Raw genomic sequence first — 15,048 nt, forward strand, 5'->3', positions numbered from 1 at the left:
CTGTCTGTAAAATTCTTTATTATTTTTTTAATTGGGTGAAAAAATGTTTTTAACTTTAATAGATTTCTGATTTCTCTGTATCTCCCACTGGGGGTTCAAACTTAAAGAAACCAGTGACGTCAAAAAGTCAACCTCATGAGGAAGATGAAAAACGGAATTTAATGTTTTGCACAAGAATATCTGCATTCCCATTAGCCTTTGCAAAGGCAACATTTCTCACCCTCTTGGGTTGACTGCAAAGGTGTCCTGGAGAGAAACAGAGTATGCACCTCTCTAATGGTTAACATACTGAATTGTTTTAATGGAATAAATGGTGCGGCTCAGGGACGATTAATGTAGGGACTGTAGACTCTCGTAGAAAGGACTTAAAAGGCAATTGTGCACCAACAATGGTGGATGAAACCTTCTGCTCACATTAAATATTTTCATCCAAACCTCAAGTATGACTGAATGATTTTAAGGCCTAATTGAATGAATTCTCAATTAAAAGAAGTTGCAAAAAGCTGATGTAAAGTAATACATATATATGGGGTGCCCTATGTTCTACAAATGCTTTCAGGTCTGCTGGTAGAAACCACTGGTTATGCAATAAGTTGATTTCAAAAATTATACCTTTTACATTTACATCCAGACAAAAACAGATGAGGTCAAGCCACTAAACATTCTTGTAATGCAAAGAGAAGGAAATAGATTAATTCTTTGTTTAGGAAAAAAAAAAAAACAAGGACGACTTATGCTGAGACATCTGTACCAATCTTCCTGAATAACTAAGTTAGGGAGGAAAGACAAATTTGGTGACTGTGGGGGCTAAAGTACTAACTTATGGTCCTCTGAAATAGAAGGCGGTGCCTGATGGACATAGGTATCTCCGGTTACTTGGTTTGGCTGGGCGGTAGCAATTAAAGCTAATGGTTTTCCCAACTACACCCAAGGGCTAGATCTTTCTTTTCCTTCTGGCTCTACCTCTTTGATACTCCCCCGCACCGGCTTTTTGGGGCCAAGGAAAGTTGGGGCCCTCCTTCTCACTCTTCAGACCCCAGGGTGTCCAGCTTGGGTTTCGTTCGACCGAGCTCCTTGACCCCCCGCGCCCGGGAGGGGATTGGCCTCTCAGCGAATCGCCCCAGGCCTCTGGGGACCCCAGTTCGCCAGTCCAGGTCGCCGGCCCTGACATCGAGGCCTAACCCAAAAAGCTCGCGTAGTCCCCTTTGGAAAGCAACGCAGCTTCCTCCTTGGGCACAGTCCCCGCACCCTGGGTCCCGGCTGGTGCTGCGCCGGGTCCCTAAGACTTTGACTGGTTAGGGCAGGCGACGCCGAGAGCCAGGCCGCCTACAGGCGTCTCCAGCCCTACCCCATCGCCGGCTACAGAGCCGGAGCCCCGAGCCCCAGCGCCGCGCCGCGCGGGGAGAGAAGCAGCTGTTCCCAACAGCTGGGGGGCGGCGGCGCCCGGCGCCCCAGGTGCTGCCGCGGCCAATCGCAGGCGTCCGGCCCGCCCCCCTCCCCAGCCGGGCGTCGACCCCCGGCCCGCGGGGGAAGGGAGCAGAGAGGTGGAGAGCCGTCCTCGGCACTCGTCTTCCAGATCCCACGGCGGGAGGGACAGACCAGAACCGAAGCTGCGCGGAGTTCCTCGCCCCTGGCCCCGCTGCCGCGCCCCCCGCCCGCTTCGGCGCTCGGACGCTCTTCCCGCGGACCCTCCCCACACACCACCCAAGGCACCTGATTCCTAAGGAACAAAAATCTACCTCTAAAGCACCCCCTTCTTCGCTTGAGGACTACCCTCTCTTTTCATTTTTGGCCTCCCCGCCGGGTGAGTGGAAACCGCTTGCACATTCTATAGAACCGGATTCTAATCCAGACGATCCGGAGAATTTGTACGGTGACCGGCAGGGGGGGCGGGAGGAGAGAGAGCGAAGTCAAGTCTCCAGGGCCGCTGGCGACTTCGGAAGCCGCGCTCCCGGCGCTCTCGGCCGCCCCCGGCCGCTCGCCCCCGCCGCGCCGCCGCCCTCGCCCCCGGGCTCGCCCTTGGCCCCCGGCGGCCGCGAAAGGGTGCGGGAGACGCGGAGCCGGAGGAGGAGGCGCAGCCGCTGCCCGAGCCGCAGCCGCAGCCGGAGCCCGAGCCGCGGGGCGGGCGCGAAGATGCACACGACCCAGAAGGACACGACGTACACCAAGATCTTCGTCGGGGGGCTGCCCTACCACACCACCGACGCCAGCCTGCGCAAGTACTTCGAGGTCTTCGGCGAGATCGAGGAGGCGGTGGTCATCACCGACCGGCAGACGGGCAAGTCCCGGGGCTATGGATTTGTAAGTTGCACGGACTGGGGGTGAGGGGGAGGGACGGAGTGGCGCCTGACCCCAGGGATCGGGAGCTTGAAGTGAGGGGCTCGGCGTGACCCGTGAGGAGCCCCGCGGGTAGAGCGGCGCTGCCCCTTCGCTCCGGGGTGAACTGAAACTTTGCTAGGGGAGAGGGCCGGCGCCAGCCTCGCGGGGCTCGGAGAAGACCCAGCGCTGTGCGAGGTCCGGGGGCTGGGCAGGGCAGAGCAGAGCAGGGGTGGAAGGAGAGACCTGTAATGACGGCGGGATTTGGGGTGCGGAGGGTTGCGAGGGAGGGGCCGCAACCCCGAACAATTGCATTCCCGGGCTGGAGGCCGGTTGTTAAGCGCGCTGTTGCTTTGTAAAAATGCGTATGTTCTGGTGTTTCGGCTGGGGTAGGGAGGGGACCCCCCACGAGGTCTGGGGCTGTTCCCTTGTGTCATTCCCCCGCCTTTTAATTGCAAAGGTAGGTTCTTTTAAATGATGATCCTAGGGCTCTTTGCGGAACTGAAACAGAGCATATTAAGCTTCCTTCCTAGAGATTTAAGCGTGCAAATTCAGCTGCCGAAGAGCAGGGAGCCCCAGAGTAGGACAATAGCTATTGTCGTTGGGGAGTGTTTTCGAGGTTGGGAGCGTTGGGCGGATGTAAAGCTGGACTTTCTTTAAAGCAAACGGTGCCTCTGAGGCTGAGTAGGGACCTGGGGGGCGGGGGAGTCGGGGGAAGGAGGATCTAGAGTTCCAAGAATTTAGGCTTCCAAATCTCAGCTAGGCCCTACTAGCACCCTTAAGATTTCGGCGGTGGGGTGGGGGGAGGCAGGGTTAGAGAGTTTCTTTCTTTTTTCCTTCGTCTACCCCCCCACCCGCCCCCGCCCGCCTGTTAAAAATGGGAGATCGAGGAGGAGGGTCCAGCCAAAAGAAGCAAAAAATAGAAAGAAAGTTTGATCTCAGTTTTATCATGAATGACTTCTCCATTGTGATTCTTGATTTCCTTCAGGGGTTAATTTAGAGGTTATGTATGTATGTCTGTGTGTGTCTGTTGCTAAGGTCACCATGGCTGACCGGGCTGCTGCCGAAAGGGCCTGCAAGGATCCCAATCCCATCATTGATGGCAGAAAGGCCAACGTGAACCTGGCATACTTAGGAGCAAAACCAAGGATCATGCAACCAGGTGAGAAATGTCTGTCTCCCCTACCCCCCTCTCCAAGAACCCCCCATTTATGGGTGGGATGATTCTCTAATTTAGAAGACATTGTCTCCTTCTGTAGATGTGTTTAGTAAACTTGAACCATGGCTTGTTATTCTACCAAGGCATTAAACATAAATGAGAGTTGTAAATACTCCTCTCAAGGCTTGAAATGTACCTGTGTGCAAAAATGGATCTTGGGGGTCGTGCTGGAAGAAGAGTTAGTCATGACTCACCTGTTTCCTATATGGCATACATTTTTGTAGTCTGCTCTCAATTTTCCAATTTTTAGCCACCTGTAGATAATTCACATGTGGATTATGTAGGCCAAATTTGTCGACTTCAGCTAATATACTTCCCTACTTAGTGGTGTCTCTCCTTTTAGCACCAGTTGCACTGTGCTCAGAGCAGGCAATCTGACTTGAACACAGACCCAAGGGAAGCATTAAGGGGTAGGGGCGATGTCCAAATGGTAAATTTTTTTTTTTTTTTTTTGAGCTGGAGTTTTGCTCTTGTTGCCCAGGCTGGAGTGCAATGGCGCGATCTAGGCTCACTGCAACCTCCGCCTCCTGGGTTCAAGTGATTCTCCTGCCTCAGCCTCCCAAGTGGCTGGGATTACAGGAATGTGTCACCACACCCAGCTAATTTTGTATTTTTAGTAGAGACGGGGTTTCACTGTGTTGGTCAGGCTGGTCTCAAACTCCTGACCTCAGGTGATCCACCCGCCTTGGCCTCCCAGAGTGCTGGAATTACAGGCGTGAGCCACCACGCCTGGCCCAAAACGGTAAACCTTTAACATAAAATCACAGAGTATTAGCAATCAAAGAAAATAGAAATTGCACCTACTCAAGAACCCTATGCTACAGACAAAGAAACTGATGCTTAGAGATGAGAAATATTTTACTTAAGTCATGTAGCTATTAGTTGCCAAAAGGGAGCAGCTTTTTGTCTATGGGAAAACAGTATCTCCTGGATTATTTACAACACTGCCCTTTGCATTAGCACAAATAGTTGAGAGTTGATTTTTAAGCAAATATAATATTTTCTTTGGTCAGGCAACTTTACTTGTAAAGTTTGATTAAATCATGTACTCTTCACTCCTGAGCCTTTCCATCTGAAATTTTGGGAAGAGGTTGACGCTTCCATCCAAACGGGTTTAAAAGGAAACTAGGTTGTCAAGAAAATGAGTGTTTGTGCAAATATTCATGGGCATTAAAAAAATTTGTCTAATACATTGTGGGTGTGTAGTATCCAGAAAAAAAGTGTTTTTTTGTGTAAATTTTTAATATTGGAAAGTGTAAAACCCATAATCTTCCAAAGCATTGTCTGAAGCATCCCAGAACGTTCCAAATTACAAAGACTTTTCATAGATTGTGGTTCAAAACTGTGAGAATATTTGAGATGTAACTTCATTGTCAAATCCTGCTGTACTTAATTTTATTTCGTGAACATTTTCCCAAGGTCTGATTCTGTGTCTGTCAACTAAACTTTGCAGATTTTTTTTAAAGTTTCCACTTTTCCCCTGTTAAAACCTTTATTTTGAATCAACGATAGCATTTATAAAACTGACTTTAAAAAATATACATACATAGTTTCTTTAAAGTGGCAAAAGAATGGTTATCTTTTATAAGTGAAAGTTGTGATTGCATTTTACATGTAGTAATAATACATGCCTAACCATGCACAAATAAAGAATGTGGTATATTTTGTTATTAGGTTTTGCCTTTGGTGTTCAACAACTTCATCCAGCCCTTATACAAAGACCTTTCGGGTAAGTTGATTAATCAGGCTTTCTTAAGTTTGAGTATGACTATAATTTGTTAACGTGCTCTTTGTTATATACAGATAAGTTCATGATGTCACAGAATGCTCCTGGTTATACAATTTTATATATATTTGTGCATTTTTCATGCTGATACTATAAATATTTTTAGATGAGTCAAGTTATCTGACCAAGTATGCAGCCTCCAAACGAGACAAATTTTGAGCTTATGATTAGCAAAACAAAACAAAAATACCAGGTATGACTTGTGTACAAGACGATTGTGTCCCATCACCATTACTACTGTTCAACTTGACTCAATTTTATTTATCTCTTTCTAACCTGACAGGGCTCGTATACAGTTAAGCTAACTGATCAGAAGGATACCATGATAAGAGGTGGAATAGTTCTGTTTGGAATTAAACTCTGTAACCAGTAGACTCAGACACACAAGCTCAGATGGTGATTAACGATGCATGGATGTTGGTGTTGTTGTTTTTATTTTTCACAATAGTCAATAGCCCTTCGTGTGCTTTATTTTATTTATTACAGTAATGAAGTGGTGTTGATAGCTAAACTGTGTGCTTTTTACTTAATTGAAAAGAGCTGTAGTGAAAGTGTTTTCTTTTCCTCGGGGAAGGGGCTCTTTGCGTTTTGGTTTTGGTGGTGGTGTTGAGGGGTGTTGACTTTTGACTTTGCCATGGGAAGCAAAGGGCCTTTTTTTTTTCTTGCTTTTAAGCTGTAGCCTGTGACTTCCATTTAACCATATTTTTGTAGTGAGTGCTAAATTGTGTGATTTCTCTTTGTCAGAATACAGATTCATTGCTTGCATGTCCTAAGTTTCTGTTTTATGGGAAATTTTCTGGGAATGGGGTTCTTTCTTTTGCAATGTGTATCCACTTCTAGGCCATCTAATTTAAAGGTTCGACAACTTTCATCAGATTTTATTAACACAAGCCAGTTTTTTTGAGTAGCGTAGCACTAACTTTCACCTTTCAGATCTAACTCAGGTGAACACCTGTTCATATTTGTGTTGTCTTTGGGTCTTGTGATTACCAGTTTTCCTGTTCCAAGGTTCCCATTTCTCTTCCTTTCAGAGGTTATATGGGTGGGAGATCACCCCTCACCTCAATTTATCCTGGACACTAGATTCTGTTTTGGCTCTATTCTACCTGATCAACATTCCTGTAACTCTAACGCAGGATATTTACATTTTCTTTTTAAATGTTCATGTTGTTGAAGGAGTGTTTTGTCCTCAATAATAATTTCTTCTCTAGCTTAGGACCTAAACATCTACCTATGTAACCTGGAAGGCTGGAATCTGTCTACATAGATAGATGTCTACCATATATATGTCTCTAAGAATAGATTTTAAAAAGAAAGTAATAATAACTTGACTTGGAAGAGTCAAGTTGTATTTCTCATGACCACCTCCTTACAACTCTAACATATCAGTACCTCACTGTTACTGCCAACTACTACTTTTGTTTTTTTTTTCAGCTGTGGAAGAGTCTTCTGTTCAATATGATCAGAAAGGGCCTTCCTATATCCATAGCTATTTAGCAAATCCCCAACCAAGCCAACCCAGATACTGAAAACAAATGGCAGTTTGATGGGTTCAGCTATTTCTGTGGGTAATTCATTTAGACTAACTGTTTAAGGTGGGATTAGGGAGGAGAGCATATATCTGAAGGTGTGATGTGAGCTTAGTGGTGAGCTCACACTAATAATCTTGAAACAGTTATAAAACTGAATCAATCAACAGGTAGTGCATGTGTTTATTTTTTCACTGTGCCAGTGGGTGATGCAAAACGAGGGAATTGCACATTAGTTTGGGAAGCAAAAGTCATGCAAAAACCAGTCAAGAATTACTAATTGCTAAATGACTTGGTATTGTGTCAAGTACAAAAGGAATTCAGAGTAGCAAGAAAATAGATTAGGTGGAGGAGTTGAATTAAGGCCATGGTGTGCGTGGCAGGTAGACTGGCACTAGACTTGCACCACTGGGTATGTCTTAGGCAGGTAAAAGGAAGACTGGATATGTCTGGAGAGTATAGGATGGAGTGAGCCGAAGCAGAGGCATAGAGGAGAAGACTCAGTGCGTGGAGAAACCAAACTGTCTAAGGTAGGTCTTGAGAGCTGGGCATAGGAATTTGGATTGATTGTGGAAGTCCTTATAGATCAGTCCTTAAGAAAGAAGGTAACACAAGGAAAATTAGAACCACCAGTGCAAGATGTGTCATGGAAATTTGAAAGCAAGTGTGTTTTGATAGCAACCTTTTGTTTTTCACCTCTTCTAATATTAACTGTCTTTATAAAGGATGGTGATTATTACTGTGTGCATAAATTGTTTGAACTTGAGATTCTTATTAGAAATAGATAGCATTCCAGGTGGAACAAGTGAGCTTTCTCTTTCTTTTTTAAGAGGTTCTCAACACTGCTCTAATTTCAGAGTCTGTACCTAACAAATCACACCTGGTCATCCTAAATTCTGTTTGAATGCTACATGTTCCTATTTTAGGCCTGGAAAGAAACTTGAGAATTTCAAATTTGACTTGACTTACTTGAAATTCTAGTAACTGAATTGTTCCTTTGAATGTGGTCCTTAAATGGCCCCCAGGTTACTTTGGGCCTTTGTAGACAAAACCTTGGCCTAAAAGGAATTTCTGATGTAGCACAGTGGGCAGATGTAGAAAAACTTACAAACTTGCTGAACAATATTTTATAGTTTATGGTTGAAAGAAGCATTTCCTTATTGAAACCTTGGAGAGGGGAGGCTACAGATCTGTGAGTAGAAATTTCTGGGCTAGTGGCCAGGTGTGGTGGCTCACGCCTGTAATCCCAACACTTTGGGAGGCCGAGGTGGGTGGATCACAAGGTCAGGAGGTCGAGAGGTCGAGACCATCCTGGCTAACACAGTGAAACCCCATCTCTACTAAAAATACAAAAAATTAGCTGGGTGTGGTGGCAGGCGCCTGTAGTCCCAGCTACTCAGGAGGCTGAGGCAGGAGAATGGCGTGAACCCAGGAGGCAGAGCTTGCAGTGAGCCGAGATTGTGCCACTGCACTCCAGCCTGGGCGACAGAGCGAGACTCCATCTCAAAAAAAAAAAAAAAAACAAATTTCTGGGCTAGTTTAGATCAGGTTGAACATACACTTAAACATTGACTCAGTACCCCTTTAAGTGCTCAGTTTTATGCTGGGTGTGGTAACACTGTGCTTAATATTTATAGTGTCCACTAAGGAGGGCAGGAGGGACTGTAACTAACACTAACCAAACATTTACCATATGGATTGTAATGATAAGGGATTTACATAAATTACATAATTTAATTCTCACAGTAAGTGTTTGTTGAAGGTATTGTTAATATCTTTTCCAAAACTAAGACACAGAGAGGTTAATTAACTTCCCTGATCACAGGACTGCTAAGTGTTAGAGTCGGATTCTAGATTCAGAATCATGGTCTGCCTGACCTCAGAAACTGCATTCTTTCCTCTTTGTCAAGCTGTAGCCCCAAAAGACAAAACTCTATTCTTTCATAATCCAGTAAGAAAGCTGATAAGCACCAAGAAGGGCTGTCCATGTGGCTTCAGATAAGAGAGACGAACATCAGGACAGTGGGTGGGGATTCAGAAGTCTTCGTGAAGGAAGTAGAAGTTGACCTAGGTTTTAAAGAATGGTGGAGGGTAGGGAACTCTTTTATTGAGTGCCTACTGTATTTGTCATTGTAGACTCTCTCCACAGATAATTTTATTTAATGCACAGCAATCCAGGGTTGTGAGATTATTAGTCCATTTCACATATGCAAAACATGAGGCTGTGTTAAGACAAGATAGCATAAAAAAAGAAAAATATGAGACCAAAAGATAAAGCAAATTTCTGAAAGCTCTACACGTAGTGAGTGCTAGAGCTAGGGTGAGTGGGATTTGGATTTCAGCAGGTAGAGACAGTGTGAGGATTAGCATCTGGGTGAGGGATGGATGACATGAATAAAGGGCAAGAATCTGGGAATGTGAAGCTTGTCCAGGAAACATAAAGGAGCTCAGTTGACCTGGGTTCAAGGAAAGGTGGAAGGAAATACTAGAAAGGTGTTTTGGAGCCAGAGGCAGTCTGGGTGTTTTGGCCTAGAATGCCAAGGCTTAAGAAATTTGCACTGAGTTCGGTTTTTTAGGGGCCAAGGATTACTTTGAGCAGATGAATGAGATGGAGACTTTGTCATCAGTTGCTGTGAGATAGATTGGAAAAGGAAACCAATTAGGATATTGCTTCAAAACTAGTTAGGATGTTACTTCAAAAGTCACGTAGAGATGTCAGTGGAACCTAAAGAGATGGGAAGAAAATGAAACTGTAGTAAATTTTCTTTGAAAATTACCAAAAGTATCTTCTTTGCACTTGTGCTTTTTGTAACTGCTAGACATGCACATTTTATGGTTAAGGAAACGACACTGGTAAATGTCTATTAGGAGGGAGATTCCCAGATCACCTTAATGGGTCTCAGACTATTAAAAAGAACTCCTAATTCAGGATTTCATTCCAAAGTGCCACTTGAACCTTGAGTCCAATTCTGCCTTCTTTCCTGACCCAGGATATTTTAGGCTTTCCGAGGTCTTTTGGGTTCTCCTTTTCCCTAAGCCTTAAAATGTTCTAGGTTTTCATTTGCCTTCCAGACGTCTCTTTAACCTTTGCCAAACTTTATGTAGGAGTCTGATAATCCAGTGAACTTTCTTTATATTCTCATTGTTTGACATTGTGAAATCAAAACTATTTCCTAATGCAAAGTAAACGCAGAGCTAAAGCCCCCCCAAGCAACCTTGCCTGTCTTTTAATGCATTCTTCACAACACATTCTCCTGCCTTTTTGTAGGATAAACGTTTTCACTTAACACCTTTATTCAGAGATACCAATCTAGCACCCACAGTGTTGTTCTTGCAACTTTGAGAGTACAAGGGGTTAAGGTTTCGGTGTCAGTGAGATCCGCACTGGCTGGCCTTTGCAGCTGATAGATGTTTTACTTTGGCCTTATAAAGACATTTTACCCGCTGGAAACCCTTGTCGCATGACAGGATCAAAAATAGCCCGGCTGCAGCCCCTGCTGTCCATCACCACATGTAAACTGGCATAAGAGTAGGCTCTCTTAGCCGTGTCTACACGTTGTGGACGCGGCAGCCTCCAGGGACAGTGTTTCATAAAGCCACACCTGTTGTTGCGAGTGAGCCAGTCACCAGACGTGCAGCAAAGTTCTGAGTGTGTGCATGACCACGCGCCTGCTTTCTGACAAGCAGTTAAGAACATCTCTGAGTGTCCTCAGAAACACTTGATGACGTCGTTTCTCCTGGCACTGGGAAACATCTACAAGTCTGGTAAAATTGAGTGTATTTTTATCATTGGGGCCAAAGTCCACTACCCTCTGAGATAAATTCATCTTTTCCATGGATGTTCGTTAATGAGTGCTTTCAGTAAAACTCTGAAAAGACAAAGCAAAATCTATGTTTCTGAAAAATCTACACGTGCTGTTCTCTGTTTTGAGTTCTTTGAAATTGGAAGATTGTTACTTGTCCTTGTATTTCTTATAAGTTGGCTTTGCCAACAACCACATAGCATTATAGTGTCATGTTTTTAGATATAAATATAGGGGGCTTTAATGGAGATTATTTTAAAGAAGAAGATAAATCAGATATTCATGGTAGTGTTTCAGATGGGCAGTAATAAATTGCAAGAGTGAGAATGGAGATGCATGGAATTTTTGTTTAAATACCTCTTGTGATTTATTTTTTTAACCACATTAACTTTTAAATAACGTCATTGGAGTCTGTCTTGTATTATCTGTGAATGTATAATTTTAAAAGATACTTGGTTTTGTTTGACTTTCTTGAACTTTTGCAGGATAACACATGATTATACAATTGATATGATTTGTACAAAATATCAACGAATAGGGCAGATTTCAAACATAACACTAACGTATTTCTGCTGATTTGGAGGATGAAACAAGAGTTAGTAGATGTGCAAAAAAAGTTTCCTTGTTATGTAAACCTTTTAAATTTCTATTAATTTTAGAAATATTTAGTTGTACTTCCCTGTCCTGCCTTTTCCCTCAACCTCATCATTTCCCCAAAACCCCTTCTGTCTGTCTTGCATAGAGATAAACAAGCTGGCTGACCCTCAGGTGCCTGATAGTCAAACAGGTTTGGTTGACCGTTGTGTCCTTATGAATTTTATGGGGGAAAAAAAGAGAAAGAAAGAAAATAAGTGTGCTGCACATCTCTTTGGGAATCACTGCCATGAATGTTAATAGCATTTTTGTAGCTTCCCACGACAGCCTCTTGTGACAGTGAGCTGCACTACAGTTCGTTTGAGAAGTGTGATTCTGCTGTGTTTACCACACTTGTGAACTTTTAAACTCCTTTTTTTTTATTTTGTCGCCTGCTTCCTTTTTTAATTATTATTTTTAATAAGGGTGACTGAGGTTGCAGAGAGATTAATGTGTGCTGAGTCTGCATAGCAATTTCAAGTAGGGTTGCCATGATAATAAACATACGGATTTTGTTAACGTTTATGTTAATTTCGACAAACTGGTGATCACCCCACAGAAGTGAATAATTATGGACTACCTTTTGAGTCCTATATTCTTGGCTAAGAATTTTTCTATTTACTTAAACATTTTTATTTTATGAACTCATTACAAAATTTTCCAAAGTCTTCATCAATTGAGCACTTGTTAAATATCTCTTATATGCGTAGCCCTCATGAATCTTGATTTATTTTCCAAACTCTTGATAAACTGTATTTAACAGCTCCAAATAATCATACATGACAATTCTAGCAGGGAGGGTGTCATCATATTTTTGGGGTCCAGTTCTTCTGGGGGCACTCTATGACTTTGGCTACTGCCTGAGTATTCTCAATGGACCACTAGAAAGTAGATATTGTGGCAACCCTATGCTCATAATAACCACTAAATTTGAGTTTGTTTTATCTTTGAACAACATGCTACAGATAGGAGGTGACTACCACCTGACTTTGTTTTCCATTTTTCAACAGGATACCTGCCCACTATGTCTATCCGCAGGCTTTTGTGCAGCCGGGAGTGGTCATTCCACATGTCCAGCCGACAGCAGCTGCCGCCTCCACCACCCCTTACATTGATTACACTGGAGCTGCATACGCACAATACTCAGCAGCTGCTGCTGCCGCCGCCGCCGCTGCTGCCTATGACCAGTACCCCTATGCAGCCTCTCCAGCTGCTGCAGGATATGTTACTGCTGGGGGCTATGGCTACGCAGTCCAGCAGCCAATCACCGCAGCGGCACCTGGGACAGCTGCTGCTGCCGCTGCAGCAGCTGCTGCCGCTGCAGCATTTGGCCAGTACCAGCCTCAGCAGCTGCAGACAGACCGAATGCAATAGACCAGCCATCTGATCAAAGTTGAATTGTTTTCTCTTTCCCTCCCAATTTTCCAATTTTTAGTAGCTAATAAGAGAGTTAACATTGACTTAACAGCTTTAAAAAAAAAACAGCCATGCTATTGTGAAGCAGAGTTATTATTTTTTTTATACTCCAGGTAGTGTTCTAGATGAGAAAGAGGTAAGAATGAGGGGAATGGGCACAATTTTGGAAATCAATCCCAAAGAGCCTGAGTAAATGAAAGGCCACTACGAAATGACGCCAGGAGTAACAACGGAACTTCACTTTTGTAACGGGATTTTTATTTTTGCTCTTTTTATAGTATCAGGGAAGCAAACTGCCTTTTACAAGTTAGAAAATGCTGTTTGAATCTAGTTGAACCAGGGAATACAGAGCGAGCAATATGTAGCTTGAATTACATTTAAAAGCAGATTTTTTACAAACAAAATGGCGAAAGCACTGATTGTCATTTTTAGCAGTCACTTAAGGCCTATAGAACTTTTTTCAAGTCGGAAGGTCCTGTTCTTACTATCTCAAAAATGGGCATCGAACAATCAATCTAGGAGCGTGGCAGTGGGTAAAATGGTGGACAGGCACCAAAGCTATTTTCTCATCTGTCCTGTGGATGAGTGGAACTGTGGAACAAGTGATGTGGAATTAATGGGTGCAACAGCTGTACAGACAATCAATAACACACACAGTTCTGGAAAGAACACATCACTTGTGCTTGTTTGATGAGCTTGTCACATTCTAATCCCTCTCCCCATCCTGTTTCAATTTTGGGAAACTTGTATCTGCTGGTGTCAGCAATTCTGATTCTGAAATAGGATCAGGCTTTTACTACAACAGCCTTCTCTTTCTATTTATTGTGTCGACTCGTGGCTTATGAATAAAGGCAGGCAAAGTTTGCAGAACTGTCTTAAGGACATTTATTTTTTTTCCCTTTTTAAGTAATTTTACACTTTTTAGTATCTATTTCAGAGTCATATTTAAAACTATTTATTAGTGACTACAGTACATGAGACAACAAGGTTACTGAGATTACAATTCTTCAAAGGTTAATGATAATGTGGTTTATACTGTGCCTTAATAGTAATGCTATTTAAGATATTTATTTTTAAGTTTTACTATGCTGCACTCTAAAGAAAGGAACTTTAGATGTGACACTGTAAAATTATGTATTCATCTCATGGCATAAATTATTTAGTAGGTCTAGATGTAGCGTATTAAATATTAACCTATTCAACTAAAGATGTTGACTTGGATTTATTTAAATTCATATGTGCACTGTATTAAGAGAGTACTCTTACATTAACACATTTTAGTTTAGTTTTTAGATTTTTTTTTAAACAAGATATATTGCTAGTTTCATGCTTCCTCCTCTGATTTTGCCTGTGTAGATTTCATTTATCGGTAATTCATTAGTTTAACACTATTCTTATGTAGTTTTTAAATGCTGCTTTACATTTTTCTTCTGAAACTGCAATACTTGCAATTTTTATTCTTAAACTAAATTGAATACTATTTTACACTGTATTGGATTTTTATACTTGAACAATTTCATACAAGGGAAGACAGGTTAGCATTTTTATGGACTTTCTCCATTATCACTGGATTTACTTTAAGTATTCCCATACTAGACAGTGTTATGTAATGTAGACATGACTCTCCTGTGCAAATTATTTATTCGTTGTGTATATTGCTTTATAACATTTCAGATCTTCTAATCTATTCACTTGTATTAAATATAATTTTTAAAAACTTCTGTTGCATTGGCTGTTTCTAATTCTGTAGTAAAGGTCAATGATTTCTCTTTTGAACTTGAATCAATAGCCATGATTGATACGTAACATTTTCAGTGAGCATAATACTCTCTTGGATGTTCTGGTTTTGTGCCTTTAAAGTAAGTTTCACTAACTCAATATCTACCTTATACTTAGCAAATGATATAGGTCATCCCCTATCCCACCAGGGGAGCACTAAAGGACTTCATATCTCTGAAAACTGGTTAGCTGAAAGATGGCTTGGAAGGTGTGGGCCAGTAGTAGAGAGGACCAGTCAGAAGTGGGACCAGCCCAGTGGTGCTGGGGTCAGCTAAACAGGTTTGAGCTGGACTCCCACTTTTCAGCAATGTGAGTGAAGCCAATTAATTGCTCTTTGTAATTCACCTTTTTTTTTTTTTTTTTTTTGAGACAGAGTCTTGCTCTGTTGCCCAGGCTGGAGTACAGTGGCACAACCTCGGCTCACTGCAAGCTCCGCCTCCCAGGTTCACACCATTCTCCTACCTCAGCCTCCCGAGTAGCTGGGACTACAGGCACCTGCCACCATGCCTGGTTAATTTTTTGTATTTTTAGTAGAGACGGGATTTCATCGTGTTAGCCAGGATGGTC

At 42.8% G+C, this 15,048-nt stretch overlaps 1 protein-coding gene across 3 annotated transcripts; it reads left to right on the forward strand.

Moving 5' to 3' along the window:
• The first annotated feature begins 1,428 nt into the window (after window positions 1–1,428).
• Window positions 1,429–14,419, forward strand: RBM24 (RNA binding motif protein 24). 3 transcript variants are annotated; one of them, XM_002816456.6, is made up of 4 exons: window positions 1,429–2,301; window positions 3,355–3,478; window positions 5,210–5,264; window positions 12,297–14,419. In XM_002816456.6, exons 1-4 carry the CDS (start codon window positions 2,134–2,136, stop codon window positions 12,658–12,660), a joined length of 711 nt encoding a protein of 236 aa, XP_002816502.1. In that variant the 5' UTR covers window positions 1,429–2,133; the 3' UTR covers window positions 12,661–14,419. The 3 variants fall into 3 exon arrangements, with proteins under 3 accessions (XP_002816502.1, XP_054413218.1, XP_054413222.1); XM_054557243.2 differs by lacking the exon at window positions 1,429–2,301 and adding an exon at window positions 2,340–2,776; XM_054557247.2 differs by lacking the exon at window positions 1,429–2,301 and adding an exon at window positions 2,340–2,514.
• Window positions 14,420–15,048: the final 629 nt, after the last annotated feature.

Source organism: Pongo abelii, chromosome 5 (genome assembly GCF_028885655.2).
Source record: "Pongo abelii isolate AG06213 chromosome 5, NHGRI_mPonAbe1-v2.0_pri, whole genome shotgun sequence".
NCBI lineage: Eukaryota > Metazoa > Chordata > Mammalia > Primates > Hominidae > Pongo > Pongo abelii.

Coding starts and splice junctions, on each gene's coding strand:
- RBM24 (XM_002816456.6), top strand. CDS start 2,134: ATGCACACGACCCAGAAGGACACGACGTACACCAAGATCTTCGTCGGG. Junction 2,302..3,354: donor AGTCCCGGGGCTATGGATTT/GTAAGTTGCACG, acceptor TCTGTTGCTAAG/GTCACCATGGCTGACCGGGC. Junction 3,479..5,209: donor ACCAAGGATCATGCAACCAG/GTGAGAAATGTC, acceptor TTTTGTTATTAG/GTTTTGCCTTTGGTGTTCAA.